The following is a 24,872-nucleotide window of genomic DNA, read 5'->3' as shown; positions in this document are numbered from 1 at the left end:
GGGGTTTTTTTTGGAGTCAGGTGTTCTGAAGGCCAGGCACTAAAAGTCAATCGGCAAAAAGCTGGGGATGTTTTCTTCACAAAGTCACATCCAACCGGATCAGTAATCACTGTAAAACAAACTTTTATGGCATCTTAAATCCAGTAGTAAAAAAGATCCTTAACTTTTTCGTTTTTTTGCTGCATTCCAGATTCATACAAAATATGAGCTTTAAGAAAACCCAGATGGAGGTTAAACAAGAACAGAACATGCTCAGAAGCGAATAAATTTTAATACAACTTATTCTGAAAGAAACAAGAAGCCACTGGTTCTCAACATGAAGCATGGATGTATTTCCCTGACGTTTTTGGGAGCAATCCCTGTTTGGACATTGTCTTTGTTACAGCACCACTCGCAGTCACACCTTTACAGAAATTTTACTTGTCAATATTTAGAGCTGTGACATGTTGCTATGGACATAAGTGTAAAAGATCATATAACCCCTACCAAATGTGACAACATTATAAAAGAACCAGCTGCAGAGCTTTTACATGGCCTCATCTGTGGAAGGAGTGTGAGTGAATTGCTAGAAAGCATCGGGAACTCTATAAACTAGTCATATGACGCTATGGCTTAAAGTGATGATCCGACACGTGATGTATGACTGTTGTGTTTATTTCTTTACATTTTCAATGAAACCATCTACAATGAAGTCACAAATAATAATGGGGGAAAAAAATCTAACAAATACAACATCTGATGGCGTTCTACTTGTTCCAAAACATAACTTCAAAATACACATTTCAAAATGAATAGGCTTCGGTAGCCGTTACAATTACAGTTTATATTTTGATAACATCTTTGCAAACTTCAGACAAACATCAGAAGGAATGTTTGCTCCCTCATATCACAGAAACATTTTGCTTTATTGTTACACTGTATATTGTCACTGATAAAGCATCTCCCATGATTTATGAATTGGTTAAATTCCAATGTAAAACACTGTGGAAGGTTTTCACTGTAGATTTTAATTTCTGTATAACTGCAATACTGCATTTCTTCTGATATTTGTGATAACTAAGATGTTTTGACCGAGTTCAGGGACTGCTCTTCTGTTCAAGTTGCCTGTCATCGACCTATATTATTCAAGTTAGATCAACCAAAATGTCTTTATATTAGTAAATGCCAGCAACCTTGTGTACTGCATCTTTAAAATGTGTTGGGCATTCACAGAAATCACTTTAAATCACATTTTTCAAAATATATCACTCAGCTGTCGCTACAAAGTCACACAAAATGGAGAATACTGTTTTGAAACAAAAAAAAAAAAGTAGGAAAACAAGACAGTTTAGGACAAATCACAGAAATATGGAATAAAACAACATTTATTTAACATTTTAGTACTAGTCTTTCTCATTCATACAACTGAGAGCAGATGTCAGTTTTTACAATAGCCTACTATTTTTTCTTAAATTGTAATAAGAAATAAATAATGATATTATAATGAAAAAAAAAATATATTTTTGAAAATCTCCAAAAAAGTACTCAGAGTGGGGGCTGTGGGGAAAAAAAACAAAAACAAAAAAAAACACCAAGCAGTGGGAAAAATAAAAAAAATATAAAACACACAAGCCTTTTTTTCATTTATCATCTTTGCAATGACAACTAGGAATCATAAATGAATGAGATTAGCTACAGACCAAACCTATAAATGGTGGTTGACCAAGCCCAAGCTTACTGTAGGTTTCTTTTCTTACCTACTTAAACCAACGAATTACTCACCACTCAGAGATTAAAGTTACTAAAGTTTTGTGTAAAAATACACGCCAAGTTTGAAGAATAATATATTTGTTAAAAGTTTCTTTCCAAAAAAACAAGGAAACGTAAAATGCATTTACTAGAAAAAGTGAAAGTCAAGAGTTGGTCTAAGAACATTTCCAAAACCAAAGGGTATCCCTTGGGAGGAGTTGAACTATAGTACCAGGGGAGACCTCTCCATACTCCTTCAGTTCATGGTCATGGTCACATTCATTCTTACATTTGGGTTTGAAACTGAACTTCTGTAAAACTCAAGAGGCAAATACTATTGCTGCATATCCTAAAAGGCAGGGTTCTGTCTTGTTTGAGGAAAATCACCATAGGAACCAGAGATAGCCATTTGCTTCCACAGCTCTGCTGCTGGAGATGGGAGCAGCCAGCCGTGCAAGATCACAGTGATGAAGGGCCTTGTGCATGGTTGGAATCCAGATCAATGCCTTTACAGGTCTACAATGAGGAACACTTAGACCAAGCCTGTTCCTTTATGAGGTGTAGCAAAACAAAAACAACAACAACAAAAAAATCATCAATAATTATTATTATAAGCCACTGCAATGCAATTGACCTTAATCAAGTTAATCTTCTCATTTCATATCATTCAAAGCACCGAATTTACTACTGTTTCTTAAACCTCTATGGTATACTGTACTATGAGTTTAAAAATGGTACAGAAAACTTATTTAAAATGTGTCAATAAACCATTTGATAATTTATTGCTGAGAGCTGATGTTCTCATTCAAACAAATAAATTAGCATCTTCCTTGCTATCTATCCTTCAGCAATAATCCGATGTGTAAACCACTCAATATACGGTAAAGGGTTAACTATCTTAGCAAGTGCACCCCTCTCTCCACCCTCCACCACTGCTCTACAGTCAAGGCAGATTAGACACTGAGCTAAGGAAAAAGCGGTGCAGTCTTGAGGTATGTAGGAAAACATTCTGGTTTATGTGGCCTGAATCCAATGGCTGGAGAGCTGACATCTAGAACTGATGCTGGTAAACTGAGGAAGGCGGTGTCTCGCTGTCGATGTGCTTGAGGTGACAGGAGTGGCAAAGCAGATGCCCATTCAGAGGGAAGCAGCGGTGTCCTTCCTCGTCGTTCAGCTCCATCTTACAGTCCTGCAGAGAGCAAACACACCCGTCACCGCTCCATCTGTCAATACTCTACAAGTACAGCTTACCCAACTCTGCAACAGTTGTTTGGAGTGAGGGGATTTCATGGAGGAAGCTGAAGTTTAAACTTTCTAAATGTATAGTGTTTTATTTGAACAAAACACCAATAAACTGAAATGATAAAATTACCAGTGATAATGTTTCTAACATTTTAGAGCCATTAGTATCATGAAAAACACGATCCCCGTAACTAATATCATCTTACGTACATGTAGAAGTTTCATGGACAGAAGGACTGGTTTCTCCATCAGATTGTGATATTTTTCAATACCTTGTGCTGAAGGATGTCCTACAGACACCTCCTTATATCCCCAGACAATAGCAAGGCTCGTGCCCATGAATAAGAAGTGAAGCTGAATTGCTTGCACTAACCTCACAGTGGTAACACTCCACGTGATAGTTTCTATCCATGGACACAACACGGATAGTTTCGTCAGAGCCCTGCAGAGATGAAAGAAGAATGATATTCACTTGAAATAAGAGACTATCTTCTCTGCTTTAGAAGAGGATACCGGAAATGAAGAAGAAGGAAATTTGCATAACAAATGAATACCTCAGGTCGTGGCGGCCTGGGCTGTTTCTAATTTTATGTTCAAAATAAATACATTCTGAAGAATGGGATCATGGGCTCACCTAATTGCAGTTACAGTGCTGGTTAATACAAAGTTTTATTTAAAAGAGGAAGATGTGCTGTATTATTCTTACAGATGCCACAAGCGACAAGTCAGATCTAATTCGAGAGAGCAATTCAACACACAGGCTACACAGATTGAACAGCAGGGTTATAAGATCACATTTCATATGAAGCTGTGCCCTCCTCTTCCTCCTGTTTGTCACACGAGAACAGTAGTCTGTTCTATAGCATCCTACCAGTACAATGACAATGAAGATGTGAGGGAAAAAAAGAAAACCGCTCTAGAGCATGTCAAAGGCCCATTCTTTCTTTATAGTGAGCTTCCTCACAGAAATGGGGCTTGTCTGGGACACATTCTTGGGGATTAAGATACTCATTTAACTGCCTGAATTAATGTTACTAGTGGATTGACTTTTAATGACATCACTTTCAAGGACAGTTCTGTAAACAAAAAAAAATGACTCCTTGAACAGCTTTGGTAAAGAAAAATACCAAGATCCATTTAATGTTTATTTAAACACTGGAAATGTGTGAACCATAACTCTGACAACATTACACAATACAAATTTCTTGTACAATACAAACTACTGCAAAGGGAAATAATCTCTCATTTTAGTTTTTCTAGAAGGAAATGAATATGCTTAACCTTATGAGACATGTCTGAGGCTATTTCTGAGACACCACACACACAACATATTAACTTCCAAAATAAATACACGTTACCAGGACAGCTGTGATCCAGTATGGACACCATTACCAAGGATGCAATACTCTCTCTTCCACCCTCAATTTGGTCAATTAGGAGTGAAACCACAGGGTACTCTGGGAACTTACCTCCGAGGGCAGGATTGGCTGGCCACAGGCTGCACATTTTGGTGCAAGGACTCTTAAAGAAATGCAAAAAAAAGGATTATGAATTGAATTATTTTATGAAATGCATACCGGCATCTGAATTGATTGTAACTGGGACCAGGCAAGATGATGTAGCTTAATCATGCTTATACAGTAAAAACTCAAAATGGAAGGACAGTATGCTATAACTTGAATAAGTGAAAAAAAGACAAAATTGGGTCACAACCACTGGTCACTATCTGATGTTTTTTTAGACTCAAACCCATTTTTGTAATTTTTTTTTTGTATCACTTTTACCCCTGCAGGTGTTCTTATCTATCGAGTGGAACCTCTGCTCCCATTGTGAAGCCATAACCCTCAGTCTAAGGTAGTTCCTGACCAACAGGGGTCACTATAGCCTGATAAGGTGAACTATCCCCACTTGATTTTACTCCCTACAACATATGTACTGCAAAGCCAATGCAGTGCTCAATGTGGGTCTGCACTCTAAGCCGTAGTGCTGCAACTGGGTGAGCCACTCTGCACCCCTGTTCGGATTTGATTGCAATAATGTTCAGTTTTACCACATCCTTACAGCTAAGGCGATTAGAACTCCCCAGAGCGGCAGCTAGCACTGGCTCCTCTTCAAATTCAGACCTGATTAGTGAACAACAGACTGATTCTGTTGCACTTGGCTGCGAGGTTCTATTGTAATGCTTCTTGAACTTGAAATCGGCTTTAAAACACAAACTTTACATTCCATCACTGTTTATAATCATCAGAGCAGCACATCAGTGATGAAAGTTTATTATTTATCGTGATGCCCAAAAAAACTCACAATACAGTCACTAGTCACATTAAATGTGCGTCATAGAAACAGTTTCAGCCTTATCGATCAGTGATTTGCCCTGTCCCTGCGTCCAAGTTTACAGCAAAAACACATGTTTCCTGTAGGTTTGTCGAACATTTTCCCTCATTATAGTCCAATTATGGTCCAAATTTACAGTTTATAGAGATTGAACTGATCCATGCAACCAACACTCCGCCCAGATATTTTTTTATATATAGATTTTTCTTTTAAAAAACAAAATTACATTTCCATGAACTTGACATGTCTCCGGCAATATATGCAAAAGCAACATAAAAAGGAAGTCTTTGCAGAAATAGCTTATTAGAAGATTTTTGTTTGCCTTTGCTAAATGCTAAATTTATGCCTTAATTTTGTTGAACATTTTAAATTATTTTATAGAATATTTTTGATTATACGTCTAACTCACACACCATTATTCTTTTCTAATCTGTTGTATTTGGTACTTGAATTAGGCTAGAAACCATATAAAAAAGAATGAACTGCAAGCACTCATTTTATTCATATTTATAACTAACATAGGAGCATTCTCAGTACATTTTAAATAATCATCTACAGAAAGAAGAAAGTGAAAGAATTCATGTATGGTTGTTATTGACTGATTTATTTATTTATTTTCAACAAATTAAGTATTTTAAGGGGAAAGTCTGCATCACAAAGCCATAAAGGCAGTGTGGCAAAACTGTCAGTCTCTGCTTGAGAGAAGCCCAAGGCTGAATGGCAGATAGGGGTCCAGTGTTCAGTTCAGGATCTGAGGGGAAGCTGTAGCAAATAAATATTGCCAAATAAAATTAAGAAAAAAATCCAACATGGTATATTTTTTGTTTTACTGTCTATCTTTTTATTAAACACCTCTCCAGTTTGCCTTTACCTACCAATTGCTTCCATTTGCAGATATATTTGCATGGCTACTTATCATACAGTCGAGTCTATCCTGCTGTAAGTCATTGAAATAAACTCCCTAGCATTTGACATACTTTAACAGAAAACAAGACAACACATAGTTGACGTGAAGCTTTCATAACTTTGATTCATTAAGAACGGATTACCTTTTCACTAGGAGTAAATCCTTTAAATGCTCAATCTAAATGGACTGTATTGCGTCTTCAAGGGATGATTATGGAGGTGAGGTCTACTGCACTACAATGGGTATGGAGACACAGCTAGGCTACCTGGTGTGACGTTTACCTTGATCTGAGTAAGAGGAGAACCATGCATTGGAGGGGTGTGTTCACATGGGAGGGAAAACACAGCCAAACATGGTCAGTACAGCACAATACAGTACACAGGTATTCATTGAAACACAGGACCTTCTGTCCCTCCCTAATTCTGAACACGTGGTCAGTACAGCACAATACAGTACACAGGTATTCATTGAAACACAGGACCTTCTGTCCCTCCCTAATTCTGAACAAGTGTAATTACATATAGAAGTACTGTCCCCAATAGTATTGGTAGAAACTACAGTGTTAACTGCAGAAAGTGTAGATCTCACATTCTAATCATTTAAACCACATGCTATATAAACATAAAATAATACATGTTCTTGTTTGTTCTATCAGTTTTGTCTGGGTTTTATTTAGACTGAATTTTTTATAATAAAATTTCTAAGTGTTTGGCAGTAAACTGAAAATCCTGTGAGTGGGCAAGAAATACACTCACCATAATTAGAAGTAACCACCGAACACTTACTGTAGAAACAATATATCTGGATTTGCAAACAGAGAGGTCATAACTGCAATCATCCTGCCCTCTATATAATACTAATAATACATGTCTTATAATTAGGGCTTCTGCTTTTTGGGTTTTATTATTTATTATTTTTTTATTTATTTTTCGGTGTCTACTTTTAGCTATTTTCAAGTTTTATGTAAATTGTTTTTTTTTTTTTCGGGGCTTTCACTTTTGATATACTGTATGAAATTAGTGTTTCTGGTTACTTTGCAAAATGCTTGAGCATTTATTTGTGTCAAAATATGTACAGTAACTCGACAGTACTTGCACATTTAAGTTGTACCTTCTTTCCTTTGCTGTCTTCCACAATTCTGTTTTAAATCCTCTGGATCTTAACTGTAATACAGCTTTAAAACCCGCAAACAAGCCTCCATCCTGACTGCAATCTTGTTTTAAATCTCGCAAGAAGAGTCTCCAATAGCAATGATAGATACAAGTCAGGAAGGCGGGACATTGCCCAGCAGCAAAGGGAAATGCATTTATTATTATTTTTGTAGTAGGATTTTTTTATTTGAAAAAGGGTAAAAGTCGAAGTGAATAGATTACCAATTCCACAGTTTTTCCGGTGTTTATCGTTTATCCATCAATTTATTTATTTTTTTGTATAGGGGGCGTTTTATCAGGTTAAAACTGAAAATCAGAAGCCCTAATTATAATTGAACAAAACAGATTTAAAACATAATTTGTAAGCTGTGAGCATACAGTCTGACTAAGCCTTGGGCGAGTGTGCACATTTCTTACTTGTGGTAATCCCGGACACAGTAGATCTTGTTCTCGGTGTCCACAGTGAAAGGCACACCATCCAGCCCCTCGTTACAGATCACACAGCGGAAACAACCCGGGTGATAGGATTTCCCCAGGGCCTGAAGGATCTACAGAGAAGCAGATAAACAAAGTTGGGAGGATACAGGCCAACCAGTGTCCTGACCATTGAAACCCAGCCACTCCCAAGTTAACTTTTTACTGCTGGCCCTGCTCAGGGAACACCTACTTCATTCATAGTAGTGAGTACTGCATCCAGGAGGCCTGTCGCCAAAAAGGTCATAATATTGGAAACAATGTTTTAAGTGGCTCCCTTTCACCCTCCCAGCCATTCAAAACAAGGTGTTCATCTCAATGGGCAGAATCACTGCATAACATGCATTACACAATATTAAACAAGTATAAGGAAATAAACAGGCAAATAAGAGATGTTAGATATCCTTTCCAGCTCTGTATGGGTTTCCTTTTTTGTTTCGGCTTTCCTGGAGTTAGGATGCACAGGGATGTAATCTATGTATAAATGTGTCAACAGTCACCCAGGAATCGTATAATACTGAACAGTGAGCTCTGCAGCTTTAACTTGTAAAGAAACAACGGCCTGCTGGGAACCCAAGAAAGCCAAGAAAAAGCGATAACAGTAACGCAGACCAAGCAGGAGAAGGCAACAGAAGGAGGAACAGAGCATCTGAAAAGTTTGCGGCGTCTGACACTTACCATGTCCATTATCAAGTGCCCACAAACATTACATTTGTCCGCTGACTGCTGGAAACCAGAGTACTACAAACAAACAGAGAAAGAACAGTTGTTAATGTGTAAACCCTGTTTGTTAACATGCATTACAGTATGGGTGATGAGGAGCTGCAACAAGGGTTTGCAGTGCATACTCACCAGGAAGTCCTCCTCACAGAACACCTTCCCACACACATAATAGAAAGCTCGGCCCCGGAGTCGCCTGTCTGAGAAGAAAAGCAAAATAAACAAGTCTGTCAGTAACCCACGTGTCAATGTTCAAAGGTAAAAGGTGATTATGTATATCAACAATATGTACAGAACAACAGAAGAATCGCCAATGAACACCTGTGTGTCACTAGGTAAGCAAAAAGTGTTTTTATCATGGTCAGATATATGAATTACTGATTTACAGTATGTAGACTGACTTCTTGTGTTCAAGATACATGTACAAATGTAAGTGACATTAAAGAGGGACGGATATACAGACAGAGAGATATACTCCACATCCCCACAATGTGATACTCCCACTAACTTATGCTAAATTTCATAGGAATTTAATAAGTTTCCAGACATACAGATTGATACATGTACTACAGACAGGCATCCCACTATATCCTCAGGATCTCAAGAAGCCTTGCTAAATAATGTTAATATCAACGGAGAAGCGGTTTTCCACATATATGGAAAAATGTGAAGTGTAACTTATGTAAACTACCATTGCCAGGAACAACAAATACAAAAAAAAAAAAAAAAAAAAGTCATCTTGCTGTTTTACGATAGGATTATAGGATTGAGCACTTCTGCTGGGTTGTGTGAACTGCAGTACCAAGAATGTGAGCTTTGAGATACAAAACGATCACTTGATTTCAAGCCATCATCACGCTCTTCAAAATTAATTAAATAAATAAAACATTTCACTTGAATGTTTTTCCACATTTGTTGGTACACTGCCTAAAAAATGAAGACAGATGTGCCTCAATGTACCCTGGGAAAGTCCACGTACACAGGCCCAATTCATCCTCATGAAAGCAAAGGAAATAAAAAATAAAAAAAAAAGAATTCCTCAAATTTGAGGGTAAGGGAGTGGAATGCTAAAGGTGAACCCAGCCAAATTACTCAAATAGCTGCCTCCTTCCTGATCACATTCTCTCCTTTTTATACACAAAACAGCTTTCATGAAAGCTGGAAATCTGGGATGAGGGGCGAGAGGGGGGAGATGTATTATAGGAATTCCACTGTAAGCTTATGTATTGAACAGAGCTGTGTGCTTACTTCTGCTTGTTATGAAGGGGCTTTCAGACAGAAAGAAGGGTAGTACTTTAGATTATTGAGCATACAAGGCAACTATGTAATAACTGGTAACTACCAATGACTTCCCAACAGCTCTGTGAGTGCACCTCAACCTCAACCTGAACCCCTTCATGCCATTCAGTTTTTGTCTTCCATTTCAAACAGAAAAAAAAACCCCACCAGAACATACAGCAGAGGTCCTGCTTAAAAGACGTGGCGGAAGGGCCCCAGAGGAGGGCGTTTGTGCTCGTACCAGACGACAAAGACAGGTCAGTGGATAAACAGTTAGCACCCCCCTCTCCTCTTTATTTTATTTGTTGTTTTTTAGTTTTTTACTGCTGTATTTGTTCTGCTTTCTTACTTAGTGGATGACATTTTCTTCAAACAAGCCATTGTTTCACTATTACCCACAGGGAAAGAAAGACATCTGAACATTTGTGTTTCTTGGCATTTTCTGCCTCTCACATGTCATACAAGTATTTAGAAAACTTTGTGGGAAGATAAAAACTTCAAAGCCTGAGGTTTGTTTGGATTTCCAGGACACTCGGGAGACACCAAAGAACTAGTAAGACCCGACAGTATTGGCATCTTAAGGCTCCGGACCAGCCGATAATCCGCAATGCAAAAAACAAAAACTAATTTCTTGGTGGAAAAACCATGGAGTCATTCAAGCTGCTCTGCACAGAACCGGTCTTGCATTCTTATTTTTCAAGAGTAAATGCTAGCTTTTAACTTAAAAGTCAGGAGGTGCTATATGTGCAATCTCAGCGATACTTACTGAAATGCCACATTTGGAGCAGAACACTGGGTTGTACAGAATGGAAGCTAGGTACCTGGTTAGCTTGCAACTGAAGTTGGTTCAAGCTAGTTTGCACAGACCTCACAATTTTAAAATCATTACACACCTTTCAAGGTCAGCTTCATATTCCTCCAAGGGCAAAAGTCATATTTTGCCTGCTTTTTTCCAACTTACATACAAGGATCACTTTATTAGGCTTTTGAGAGAAAGCACAAAAAGAAAACATGCACAAAAAGAACAAAGGCATCAGACAACAAGATTAAAATGTCAGTGCTGTTTAAAGCAACCCCCAGTATTAAAGCCATGCTTGAGAAAAATGGCACCATATCCATTTTAAAGTGGAGATCTCTTGGGGCTTTTAAAGATTACTTATAAATATACAAATGATGCATTTGCAATCAAAACAAATATCTGAATAAGTGCGCTTGTTTCAGCTATCTGCATGTTCTGACTCCTCTGCTGCAGGCCTATGCCGCTGACTCACACGTTCTCAACAAAATGTTGTTCCAGTGTGTGTGTGGAGAGTGCAATGGGAAACCATAAAGTTCCACCAAAGCAGGAAGATTTTTCTTTCGTTTCCAACACCTGTGTGGATGTTGAGTAAAACTCCCTACAGCACTATAACGTCATTTTCTAGTAAGATTCTTGGAAGGAGAAGCAAGTGTCTCTTATTCATGACAGTGGGCAAGGACTCGTTAAAGACTGTTCATAAGTTTACAGAAACTGAAAAGAAAAAAAATGCATAGTTAACCATGGGAGCACATTGCTTCTCATATTAGAGTTTGGAAGGTTTCTCATATTTCCAAAATTAGTTTCAAATCACGGGTTTGAATAACATTGTAAATCAACATTGCCTTATTTTTGGATAGTACGAACAGGAGTTATTTTACTATACCAGATAAAAAACAAACAAACACAAAGCATATTATAAGATAATGTATTTGGTACTCTGGTTCAACTGCATTTTTACTTATGTACTGTAACAGGAACTCGATACAGTTAAATAGTCAGCTGGTTTTTGATTGTGCTAAAGTATGTATCCAGCAGGACCTTTTCTTCAATGGTGCCAATGGTCCCTGTGCGCATTTTTGTGTTATTGCTGGTGTATATATATTGGTGCACGGGGTATAAATTGAGCTATGTAGCATGAGCGTTGTACAAATGTATATTTGTTTTAGGCACAGGTATTGCACAAATTAGTTCACGTGCTGGGATTCAAGTGAATGATTAATTAGTAATTGAATCCCGGCACAGGTGTATGTATAGGTGCACAAATTACTCACTCTGGGTTGGGTGTTCGCAGAGGAGGAGAGAGAGAGAGAAAGGAGAAATTAAATAAATAATAACAAATGCTACTTGTGAGTCCCTTCCGCACAAGACACTTGTTTTGGGGTTCGCCCACTGTCCACGGTCTATTTTGGCCAACGTGCCATTTTGTTTTGTGTGTAGTGTTTTGTTTTGTTCAACCTGTTTATTTGTTCATTTATTAAACCACGGAAGCAGCGTGTTCACAATTCACTCACCACTCCATATTCCTGCCTGACCCGAAATCACACACAAGCCAACCTGTCACAGTGCCTCATACACCAGATTAACTATTAATATGTATGTCACACACAGCACAGCACTGCAAGCAGCAATAGATGTGCAGCATTATCAATACACAATCCAGACAATGTACACAAGTACAACACATGATCTCCCGAGATGAACGTGATTTTTTTTTTTCAGGTTTGAATATTCTTTCAAAATGCAAACAGATATTCTTTCATTTTGAATTAGCTGGAAAACAAAAGCATAATTTGTACTGTATTTCGTAAAAAAAATAAGAGTAAATTAAACCTGGTACCCCATACAATTACATTCCACACAAAGGAGGGAAACACTTATTTACAACAGTATGTGTGTATTTATTAAATACGTAATTTATGCATATCTTTTTCACAATCATTTATAAATTCGGTTGTGTGAACCAATAGGAATTATTATTTTTTTTTTTTTTTTTTTTTTTTTTTTTTTTAAAAATCACCAAACACACTTCAAGCTGGGTTTGTTTGAACATGAGCACTACTTACTTTTATTGACTTGCCTATACTGTATAAAAAATATCAAATTCCCTTTCCATTTCATCAACGCCTATAAAACACTGCAAAATTATTTTTCTCAAGCTGTAAAGTGGATGGAAAACCAAGATGAAAATAAAGCCAACTGTTTGAAAATACAAGTTTCAGAATAGATACAGCAAGCCTATATGTGATTTCCCTGCTCCCCCCAGCTACACAGCAGTAAGTATAAATAGCCCTAACATAAGCCTGACCGTTTCAGAATTAACTCTATACATCACAAGCAGCTGCAATTTATACAGGAAGAAGCTGATACGTTAAAAAAAAAACCTTAATAATGTACCTTGTAAAAGTCCACACAAACCAACTCCGACAAGGCGTCAATGAACACTAGATCAAGTCTTTCTAGGGACATGTACTCCTCATTGTGGCTACAGTTTGAAGTCTGTTCTAATCACTTTGAGATGTCAATTCTTCCACTTTCAGTTATTGCTGTGTGACGCTTATACAAAACCATATTGTTGCAATTTCAATTATTCAAAAAAAAAAAAAAAACACTTACAAAAAACCCCACAAAAACATATTTTTTAAAACGTTGTGTTTTAACCTTGATGTTTTCTTTTAATCAATTAGTCAGAGTATGTTAATGATCGTTTAATAATATTTGTTTTTATTAATCATACAGAACTGTAGTTAAATACTCCAAATAAGCTCTAAAACAGGACATAAGTTGCCACACACTCAGGTGATTAATTACAGGTTTTTGTAATTGATATTTACTATATTGCACATATAATACTTTTTTATAATGATTTATGTGGCCTCAGAGTTTAGTTTGTAAATTACTTCACATTTAATAGCAGAAAACTAAACTAACTGCCCACATGTTTTAACCTGGCACCTCTAGCCTCAAGTATGGAAAATATGCAATTCTTTAAACATTCTAATTGTTGTGGTGTCTACATCTGGCATGAAGCATTGTATTCACATAGTATCAGGCTTGAAGATAGTCGTCTTCGTCTAGTCCATAATATATATCTATCGATTTCTATATATATCTATATATTGCGATCCAATCAAGATCCACGAATAAGTGTATAAAATATTCAACATATTTTACCAATAATAGCAAGCCACAAGAGAGACAGGTTCTTAAGGTGTGAGCTTTGTAATGCAGACATTCATTCTGTAAAATCCATTGGCCATTACTTAGCAACGAGTGCAAGGGAAAAGGCCCATTTACTTAAAGGAATAAATCTATTTTTATGAGTGTTAAACCAGCAAGGAACAATTCCGTTTCAGTAAAGAGCAGGTCCATTATTGTTCTCAGCACTCCACTGCTGGTTGTATACTGTTATATACTGGACTTGCGCTAAAATATGACCCAAGCCGCTGAGAAACAAGACAGAAATGTTTCGCATTATGTGGCCACATTCAAGTTAGAAAAGAGTGTGGTTTTACTTCACATGAACAAACACATTATAAAAATATTTCCTGACCATACAGTTTCTTTGTTTTTTGTTTTTTTTTTGACCTTTTTTATTTTAAGATTTTCTGTAGTGATACAAAAAAAAAAGTAATTTTCCGCTCCGAGAACAACAGACCAATCAGTAGCAGGGTCATTTGAAAAGGAAGTGCCCTCCACTGCTACGCACAAGGGGAACAGGGGCCCACATTGTCACCCCCTCTGCTTATCTCTGCAGCTGAGATAACAATCCCCTCAGCCCCACCCCCCCTCCAAATCAACATCAATATTCCCCAGACTTCTAAATTCCATTCCACCAAAGTCAGTCCCAAGAACATTAGCTCAGCAGGGCAGGTCACAGGATTATCTGGGACTAAACTGATACTTGTCTCTGAAGAATACATTCCAGTTCATTAATTAAAACTGAACACCAACTGAAGGAAAAAAAATAAAAAAATAGCTTCTCTCATGTTACAGACATTAGGCACCCAAAGTACAGCAGTCAGGCCAAACACGGCCGAAGGAGTTGCTAATTTCACCCTGGGAAAACACTGCTGCACACATATCTAGGGAACTTAAAGTCATGACTGTTTGGTTTGCAACAATGTTCAAATGTGTAACAATACTTCACATATCTCACTAACAGGTAGTGTATTACTAGAATTCATATTAATGTATCAAGTTAGAACATAATTTCGCTATTTGTTTAGTCTAGTATCAACAATTGCGCCTCTTAAAATACAATTTCAACAATCCTACAAGTCGACAGTTGTTCAGTTTCAAAACGATGCAGCCTGTACTTAAGCTGCGTTGATGACTAGCTAGTTTGTTTTTAGAAGTGTAAATGGCGTGCAGGACTTACAAGACAAGGTCTGCTTTATGCCACTGCCAGTAGAACCAGGTTAACAGCGTCTTAATGTAGTCCTGTTTGTTTCCATCAGCAGAGCGAGACCAACGAGAGCTGGGAGCATGTTAGAAATGATCTAATATTGAAAGTTACCCGAGTGTCCAATGCAGAGAGGTAGGTGTTAAACCTCAAACCGCAAAAACATATTTTTTAAATACATCCTGCGTTTGTTGACCTGTGGCACCCAAGGGAGAATCCTACAAGTTCCATAGGGCAAACTAATAAGGAAAAACAGTCTCTTCAAAAAGCATCATGTTGTAGGTTAACTGTCAGATACAAAAATATATAATTGGTAGATACTCCAAGCAAAGGCCAAAGGATATTATCTTTAAAAAGCGTTTAAACAGTGCCATTTTTGTCAGCAATTACTGCCTTTGTGGGAATATTTTGTTTTTATAGATTAGTCTCATACACACAAACAAAAATACTAACTTGCTCATAAATACAGTTTCCACTCCTCACCACCTGTTTTTTTTTTTTTTTTTTTGTTTGCTTTTTTTAAAATCTCAAAACAGGGAGCTGTACTCCACCCTGAAACTAATCACTTGCTTTTAAATATAGCTCAGAGAAAGTTGTAAAACAGGTAGACAGGGTAGAATCCTGACAGCTGACAGACATTTTAACTTGAACCTCTCCATGGCTCAACTACTGAGACTCCACCATAGAGTAAGAAAAACACTGGAGGTTCCACACTTTCATAGGGAAAGGAATCATGGGATACAAGCCACAGAGGCACATATACATAATAAGTACAATTACAAACATAGCATTTTTTTGTTTGTTTGTTAAACACAAATAAGAATTACATAGCAAAAAGAGGAATTTTACTAAGATGTTTAAAATAAAGTATGTGTACATATCTAGGTACAGTTGTGTAGTACAATGCCCTGTGTGTGTCTTCATCTAGTATTCCAGCCATCCCATGTCTAAATCTGCTCATTGAAAACAGCTGGAGACTTGCGTTTTTCTTACTTTGACTCCACTCCAAGATCAGCACCCTTTAATCAATTTTGTCATGCTGTAAAGATTAAAGAGAGAACATACACTCTCTCACACACACACTCGTGCAATGTTATGCCACCTTTAAACCATATCCTCTTATTATTATTCACATCTACAGTATAATGCTACACAGAGTATGGAGCACCAAAGCCGTTTAAAAGATGCTGCTCACGTTAAATAAAAACAAAATGCAAATTAAGAAAAATGACATACATAGGATTTGATACATGTGGAAAACATGGGCTGAAATGTCCATCATCTAATTTCACATTACATACATAAAGAATAAAAAGACAAGAATCAAATGCCAGTGTGCAATACTCACTGCAGGCACTGCAGGTGAAGCAAACGTCGTGGTACAGATTCCCCATGGCCTGGCACGCCTGCTTCGCTCCATAGACTCCTTTGTTACACTTCACACAGGTCCCTGTAAAGCAACCATACCAAACAGTTTAATACTGTACCTCTTCAGTACGTCTCCAATAGACACAGAAAAGTCATCAAAATCTTCTTGGTTTCAATGAAGCCTTGAGATCCTACAATTTATTTATATTATCAACTGAAAGGGAATGGGGAGGCATACCCTAGAGAAAGATTCATAGTTCAGAAGATATCCGTTATGTTTACAAGAGCATCTCAACAAACCATGTATAATATAACAATGATGCCAGCAATTAATCACAGATCAAAATACAACAGAAGGGGTTCATTCATTTGACAAACAGGGCAAGCATACACTACAGGCGCCATGCACAATATTACTAAGCTGGATCAAAGCTTACAGTACACTGGGCCCAAATGTACTGGGTTAAAATGCATCAGTTGAAAAGGGAAATCACAAGCATTTCAGGTAGCCCTCTCTCGGTGGACTCCGCAACTGTGAATCAACATGCCATGAGACCACTGCAACGTGGCACATGCCAAGTGTGCCGTTTTCTCTTTGCCAATTAGCTTTACAGAGGTGTGTTGGGAAAAGGCCGACATTCAATACCATAAACCCATAAAATCCTGGAAATTATCAAAGTATGACGAATCAAGACCTTATTACAGGGAAATGTCATCCAATTTGGCATGGCAGGCAGTGGTTTTAGGAATTCAAACCCAGCTTACTTTATTACAGTATAACGTTCCTTGCAAAAGAAGCTACATGTACTGTAGCCAAAGTGAGAGGTCATGGACTCAGTCCTCACTCGAGTGTCCAGGCACAATCAAAGTGAGAGGTCATGGACTCAGTCCTCACTCAAGAGACATAATCAAAATAGCTCAGCTGCACTGGATGGCTGTGTCAGATTTGTCTCCACTTTGATTTGCATAGTAACCCAGCACTTGAAAAATGTAAGAGATTTTGTTTTAAATGGCAGACACAAATCAGGGGGCAAAGCTTAGATTATAAATTTAAAACAGTGTTAATAAAAGGGTAACACCAAACCATAGAAATGTGCCCTCACAAGTGAATATGTATTACTAGCCAGTGTGCATACAACTACAATTCTAAATACTTACAAGAGCCACATACCATAAGAGACATGGTAAACTGCTTTTTCTTGGGCAACAACAAATGTTTTTTTGTTTAATAAAAATGGGATTTGAAAAAAAAAAAAAAAAAAAAACTGTAATCTGATTGGATGACTAACATTCCGGGCTGACTGGACACTCCACATACACAAACAGCTGGGGTGTGCTTGACTATTTTTCTTCCACTTTTTCCAATATTTAGTCATTTATAAGTAGAATAAAAGCATTTATAATATAATTGACACACTGTTGTGTGTTGAAATTATCATAAAAATGTTTTTATTTATTTATTTATTTATTTGAACAAAAAAGCTATGTATGTTTTTAATAAAACAAGCCAAAAAGCCTGGTTGCTAAAGCATTAATCTTGCTTCATGGTGAAATCAGTTACTGCCAAGGCCCAACTCTGTTACACTGCAGTGTTTTTCCCTGCTCAGCCCAGTCCCTCCCCGGAGCTCATGACAAGCTGTATTGCAACTACATACAGCTCTGCATATTCTGAGGAAGGTTTTACACCACTAAAAACAAAGGGGGCCCTGTTCTTTCAGAACTCTGTAACATCAAGTGGACAGCCGCTGCCTACATCTTCAGTGCATTTACCCATGACCTAAACCATTTGTCTGGGGTCAGCCAGAAAGGAAAACATGCTAAGTCTGTAAAAGCATTCAATAATCTTACACCTTTATGTCACAAGGTTTTTCCATTATGGATAAAAGAGGTGGCAAGTGTGGCTTCTGAAATACAGCTTTTATCACAGAAACTCTCTCACAGGTTTACTGCTGTACAAACAACCACGTGACTTGCGCCTCAACAACAGGCAAGCTCTCACATTGTTAAGTTTGGATGTGAGGGGATCATGTATATGGATTTTGATCTTCCATACAATTTAGACAGGAACACGAGAAACATTGCTTATAAAATGACTGCCGTTATATAGTTAATTTGCAGTGCATGATAACAAGAACACAGTTATATACCAAAAAATGAAGGAAATACCCAGTGGATCTAATAAAGCCCTCAACGGTTTCTGAGAGATTATGATGGATAATACTCAATGTATGTCTGTGTGTGTGTGTGTAATGTATATATATATAATATATATATATATATATATATATATATATATATATATATATATATATATATATATATATATAATCTCACACACACACTGTAGATACATAAACAATACTTTCACTTAGTTATACACAGTTACAGACTAAACAACCACTTAGTTAACTGGAAACACAAATAATTATTCTGGAGTACAGTATTTTACAGCAGTTAAAGCAAACTATTTTAAGGTGGACTTGACATTAATGGAAAAAAAAAAAAAAAACAGTTCCTGTGCTGTGTTTCTTCCTTGACCTGAAAAGAGCATCTGCAGTAAGCCTGCATCAGTACTGAACTTTGTGTTAATACAGAAAACTAAAACCCATGGGAAATCTTGCCACAGCCAAGCAGCCTTTGGACTCAGGGATCCACACGGAGGCTTGGCTGACAAGAAGACAATAAACAAAAAGGTAAACTTGGAGCAGTCACAGGCAGGAGCTGCCTCCAGCTCTGGTTAAACTACTGGAAGCAATAGAAAAGTGTCTATCAAAAAGACGACCCCCCGCGTTTCATAAATATAGCTTGTGGCTATGGATAATTTATTATTGCTTATGTCAATCACCCTTTTTGTGAAGAAGCCTGCAAACTAGAAGCCAAAAGATAAAAACTGACAAGTTTCAAACTTCCTTTAATCAGATTCCGTGCCACATTCCTAACGTCCTACTGTATTTGCTTTTATGTGTTTGAAAAAAATAAAAAATCATGAAAGGCAAAGGAAGAACAGCTTCCCATTATTCAAAGTCCACCTACTGCCAGTCAGTCCTGGGTGTGAAGCAGAGATTCACAAATGAAATGATGACTAGGTCGAGACCAACAAACTAACTACACATGTGAATGGAGCCATATACTAACCTAGGCCTCCAGAGCTGAAATACATAATACCTAGCCAGATAATTCTACTGCCCTTGCACAGCCAAATTCTATACACTGTTTTTGTGTCCAATGGGTCTGATATTCTGTACAGGAACTCTCCTCAGTCCCAGTGTCAGCTACAGTATAGTACTAGACAGCCACAGAGCTAAACCACAGCCCACGCCTCCATGCGAGGGTCACACTAGATACACATTTCATACATTATTTAACATCCCAGTGGAGCATTTTCTGGGTTTCAGTTTATTTTCCCAGAAGTTTCTGTGTGGAATTGAGTTTTTCACATGCTACTCAAAAGGGAAGGTCTCACTGTACATCCACATTAAAGACAGTCTTCTTATCACCGTCAAGTCTACAGGGTTTGTCCTAAATTGTAGGGGCTCACTACAATTTTCTTGCTGTGTTGGGGTGGCTTGCTTTGGAACGAATACTGAACTGTGGTACAGATTCACCAAGAATTTTGATTCAGCCGTTGTATATGAAACAATGTAGAACTGCTTACATATTGCCTTTGCATAAACAGCATTGACTATAGCTTATATGCTATAGTGCAATATGAATAATAAAATGTCACTATATGAAATTCTGGAATACAATGAGATGACATTTTGTGGGGAATTCGTTTTGGAAAATACTGTAGGCTCAGAAATGTTATAATTTGTTCATGTTCATACCTGCATCTTTTCCGGGAGAGAGAGGTGGGGGCGATTCCCCTTAAACATTGATGGAAGACCCATTTGACAGGCCTTGAAAAAAACACACGCCAATGTGACGGAAACTCAAACACCAGGACGTTTGGTTAGCACAAGTTTTACAAGGACAAAAGGGCAGATGGCAACACTGCATTTGTTATTTAGAGTATTCACCTCATTGTTTGCTGTTCGTTTACAGTACACACTAACTTAAATTGTTGCTGAACATTTTATTCATTGGCTGATCTGCATTTATTGAACTGTACGGAGCACTCTCTGTTATAAACAAAAATAAATTCCTTTACCAAACCAAGTACTGGCTAAGCCCATGGAATAACACTACACTATGACTATATGATCAAAATAAGGATACAATGTTAAAATAGAATTTGTACGTTCTTGTACGGGTCTCTACTGCATATACCAAACTTTGCTTGAAATTAATCAAAAATGTTCATGTACTGACATCACCAAAAGTGTCAAATGTAATTCCAAAATACAATGTACTAAATATAAATCTTGTATATTACTTAACTGGTGGCTGGAACATTTTGGAATATACCAGTGGGGTACTGCGTACTGGCATGTTCAGGTCCATTTCAGACACTTGCAAACAGCTCTGAGAAAATATGTGTAAACTCAGCAAAAAGATTGCATTTCTGAATTATCCCAATGCTAGCCGGAGGCCCAATTGTTTTTATTACCATGTACTGGACATTTCCCCCAACATCTTGTACAGAAAAACAGCAAAACATTAAATTTCTTGCCTAGAGTGCTCTTGTACATGTGTAGTATATATCTTGTGCTACTAGGTCAGAATCATTTTTAAATACATTCCTAAATTAATAAATGATACTGCCTTTGTGATATTTGGTGGTCCAGTATTTAAAGAAAGGGGCTTGTTACCAGTAGGTTCTGGCTTCAATCCCAGCTCAGCCATGGACTCACGGTGCATGATAATGAGCAAGTCACTTACCTCCTTGTGCTCTGTCCTTCGGACGAGACGTAAAAAACCAAGGTCCTATTGTAAATGACCCTGCAGCCGCTGTTGCTGCTGCACAGTTCACCTCCTAATCTCTATAAATCGCATTGGATAAAAGCATTTGCTAAATGACGACTATTATTATTATTATTATTATTATTATTATTATTATTATTAATATAATAAAAACTTACTTTAAAAAAACAAGTTTCTGCCAAACTACATTATGCACAAGTTGACCACTACAAAATCATACAGGCCACAAGTCAGCAGAGTTGAAAGTTCATCCCATCATGTGATTCTATAGGCTCGGATAATACCAGGTTGATTCAAATCCAGAGACACATCATTCAAATCAATACAGGAGAAACACACCCCACATCCACTCAATTATGGTAATCATCATAAAAAAATTAAGGGAAAGAGAAAAAATAAAATGCCACTTCAAGCTACTTAACCTTTAAACATGTAAAGCAGCTTTCCAGTGCACATACAACACAGAAGCCAGATCTTTAACTGTATTGTCTGTAAAACAATATAGACTACAGTATTTCTGGCATGACTGTGGAACAAGAGCATGGATGGAATGTAATGGTCTATTGGGATGACAATAATTAGCGACCAGCCTAATAGAAGCTATTATTTATTGTACAGCAGTATATCTACAACACCCAAAACTTTAGCAGCCTAGTTAAGAACCTAATTCACCATCACTAATTAAAGAAACAGCAACAGAAAAATCTGGATTAACTGTGGCTGCTGGACAGGTTATTGTAAAAACTGAACACACTGAAGTGAAAGCAGGGAACACCACACTGCATGCCACTTGATCCAAGTGGAGCACAGCATGCACTCAAGGTCAAACTACATTTGCAAAACCTAAAAAAAGAAACAAAATGCCCCTTCAAAAACAGCTAATCTCTAACTATCTATGTAGCGGAAGAGCCTGAAAATATAGCACTACAGTAAAGAGGTAGTTTGCGGCAAAACTAAATATTAAAAATGTAAGAATTGCAACCCAAAGTCCTTACCAAAGTAATCCGCCTTTGGCTGGGCATCCATCTCTTGTTCCAAGCGCTTCGTAAGAGCTTCTAATTTTATTTCGGCAGCAGACGGCCCCTGCTCCGGCTGTATAAGGAGAGTTGGACAGGGCAGTTTGACCACCCTGGGGGGGCTGGAGGTTTCCTGAGTGGAGATGTCACAGGAAGATCCCTGCTGGGAATGGCTTGGTGGCTGCGAAGGAGGATTGTCAAAAGCTGAGCTGACCGGGACAGCAGTGGCCAGCTGGCTGCTCGGAGCCTGACCCTGGGTATAGCTTCTGGAGCTGGATTGTGTGAAAAGTGGCAGACTGCTTGCATCGCCAAAGCCACCTCCATTGCCGGTGGTGGCAGGGGGAACTTGTTCGGAGCGCACTGAGGGGTTGTTGGAGGAAACCTGGCAGTTTGGGCTGGTAGGGATTACTCGATATGGAAAAGTGGGGGATCTTGGACCCTGGAGCTGCTGCCCATTTTGTTTGAAGTCATAAAGCTCACCTCCAGGTCTTCTGGAGTCACCTGGAACAGAATAAGCTACTCCAGGACTGGACCTTGTATTGGCAGGTTGCTGGCTGGGTTGGTGTGGTTTCTGCTGCTGACAATAGTGGTAGTTGTAGTCCGTGTTGGGTTTAACAGGACTGTCTGGGGCTGGAGGCTCAGTTTCTGGGCTACCTGTATTTCTCATGTCCGGAGCTGTGGTCCTTGTCCAGCTTGGTTGGGCGGGTCCATCTGTTTGGATAGGATAGCTCTGGGAAGATGCAGTGGAGGAGGGGGTAGAGAAAGATAGAGATCTCTGGTGAGGCAGTCCCTGTGTTTGGTTAAAAGATGGAGCAGTGAATGATGGCAGCAATGGGGAGAGAGTATTGGAAAATGAAGCAGACCTCTGACCAAGTGGCTTCTGCTCAAAGGATGCAGTGGCTCTGTATTGCTGCTGTTGGTACTGTGGGTTCGGGTCAGTAAAGACAGGGCTTGCAGCTGCCAGGTCATCTTGGCTGGGAAACCGATTGTGTGACCCACCCCAGCTGGACCCTGGGCCTGTTTGTAGCTTCAAAGGATGTTCCCCAACCTTCTTGATCTCATAACTGTTTCCATTGATGGGACCCCTGCTGACTGAGACCTCTTGCTGTGGGTATCTGTTCAGTTTCTGCAGATCATAAAGGTGCTGGTTTGCGTTGGCATTACCAGACATGGGTCCTGACAATATTGGCGGTTTGGCAGCGGCTTCACCAGCCAGTCTGATGTTACTATTGATAGGTGGCCTGTTGGTATATAATACCGCGTTGTCTGAAGCTCTGCTCAGCATGTTGTGACCACCAACAACCCCTCTGTTAACCCTTCCAGATGCGGCTACGGCTGGGCCTAGATTATTGTTTGCCATTTCCTCTTGCTGTTTTTGCAAATGGATTTTGGTCATTTTGGAGGCAAAAACTTTTCTGGTTTCTTCAAAGTCAGCATTGTTGCCCGCCTCTCTTCTTGTTCTGAACAGTCCATCTCTGGATGCTTCATACATATTGAGATCCTCAATAAATTTACTAGCCTCCAGCCCTATATCGTCGTATTTATCCATCTTGAGTTTTTCTTTTAGGTCGTGTAGGCAAAGTTCTATGCGAGTTCAAAAAAAAATGTAATGTAATGTAGGCAACGAATGAGTTTCACAGTCGCCTCCGGTCAAATGCCACGAGAGCTCAGAGATACAGCCTGGCTAATTAAACCACGTCAATGTTTCTCATTGATGTTTAAAATATAGCTCATAATAAATTAGAAAAATAATAATAATAAAATACACAAATAACTGTTTATTTATTAATTGTGGCTTACCGTATTTATATATAGATATTTTCTAACTGAAAAACAACAGGAGTAGCAAACACCAACATTAGTTCCCTCTAGTTTCTGCACTTCCACAAATCTTAAGAGCACAAGATATCCAAACCAACAGTAACACTGAAGTACAGAAACTCAATTCCGTATCGTGTTGTGTGGGAAGAGTGTTGCTTTTTTGTAATCCCTGTTGATTTGTATATCCCAGTGATGAAAAGTTCTCAAAAACAAAACGTGACCGCCGTGTTCGCACAAGTAACTCTGCTCCCAGCAGGATGCTGTCTGGCTCTGTTAATTACGTTTCAACTTTTTCCTCTTCCAGCCCTCTGATGGCGCTCAATGCAGAAGCCGCAGCCCCTAACTTTAGAAAAAAAAAATGTACGTAGCCAACACGATTGGCAACCCAAAACCCAGCAGCTAATAATAACGTGCTATGTTGTAAGTGAAACTTCTTAAGCACAGTAACGTGATAATTAGTCATACAAACAAGCCAATGCGAGTATATAAAAGGCTACAGCGGAAATATTAAAAATAAAATACACCGAATGAGCACAGTGCAAAAGAAAGCAGACCATTGCACGCGCAGGGAGAGCTGGATTCGTCCTTAAAGTGGCAGGAGTAATAGACGTCACCTGCACACTCAATGCCTCTGCAGTCAAGAGCGCTTGTGTTATGCTCATGATTAAAATGCGTCTGTTTTGGATACAGTATTTTGTAAGATGTAGAAACGGGTCACTGGAGAAGTCATTGATTTGTTTTTTTCTCAGGGAAAGAGTCGCTATGCATC

The 24,872-nt window shown here is 38.3% G+C and overlaps 1 protein-coding gene across 2 annotated transcripts; it reads right to left on the bottom strand.

Annotated features, from left to right (window-relative positions):
• Positions 1 to 638: 638 nt before the first annotated feature.
• LOC121314748 (LIM domain-containing protein 1-like) lies at positions 639 to 24,664 on the bottom strand. 2 transcript variants are annotated; one of them, XM_041248384.1, is made up of 10 exons: positions 24,083 to 24,664; positions 22,262 to 23,866; positions 16,384 to 16,485; positions 8,689 to 8,756; positions 8,515 to 8,577; positions 7,780 to 7,910; positions 6,493 to 6,498; positions 4,440 to 4,491; positions 3,344 to 3,412; positions 639 to 2,917 (listed from the first exon to the last, which is right to left on the bottom strand). In XM_041248384.1, exons 2-10 carry the CDS (start codon positions 23,829 to 23,831, stop codon positions 2,780 to 2,782), a joined length of 2,199 nt encoding a protein of 732 aa, XP_041104318.1. In that variant the 5' UTR covers positions 23,832 to 23,866; positions 24,083 to 24,664; the 3' UTR covers positions 639 to 2,779. The 2 variants fall into 2 exon arrangements, with proteins under 2 accessions (XP_041104318.1, XP_041104319.1); XM_041248385.1 differs by lacking the exons at positions 6,493 to 6,498; positions 24,083 to 24,664 and having other exon boundaries at positions 22,262 to 24,073.
• Positions 24,665 to 24,872: the final 208 nt, after the last annotated feature.

Source organism: Polyodon spathula, chromosome 4 (genome assembly GCF_017654505.1).
Source record: "Polyodon spathula isolate WHYD16114869_AA chromosome 4, ASM1765450v1, whole genome shotgun sequence".
Taxonomy (NCBI): domain Eukaryota; kingdom Metazoa; phylum Chordata; class Actinopteri; order Acipenseriformes; family Polyodontidae; genus Polyodon; species Polyodon spathula.
Note: the sequence above shows the minus strand (reverse complement) of the source record. Positions and strands in the feature narration are given on the sequence as shown.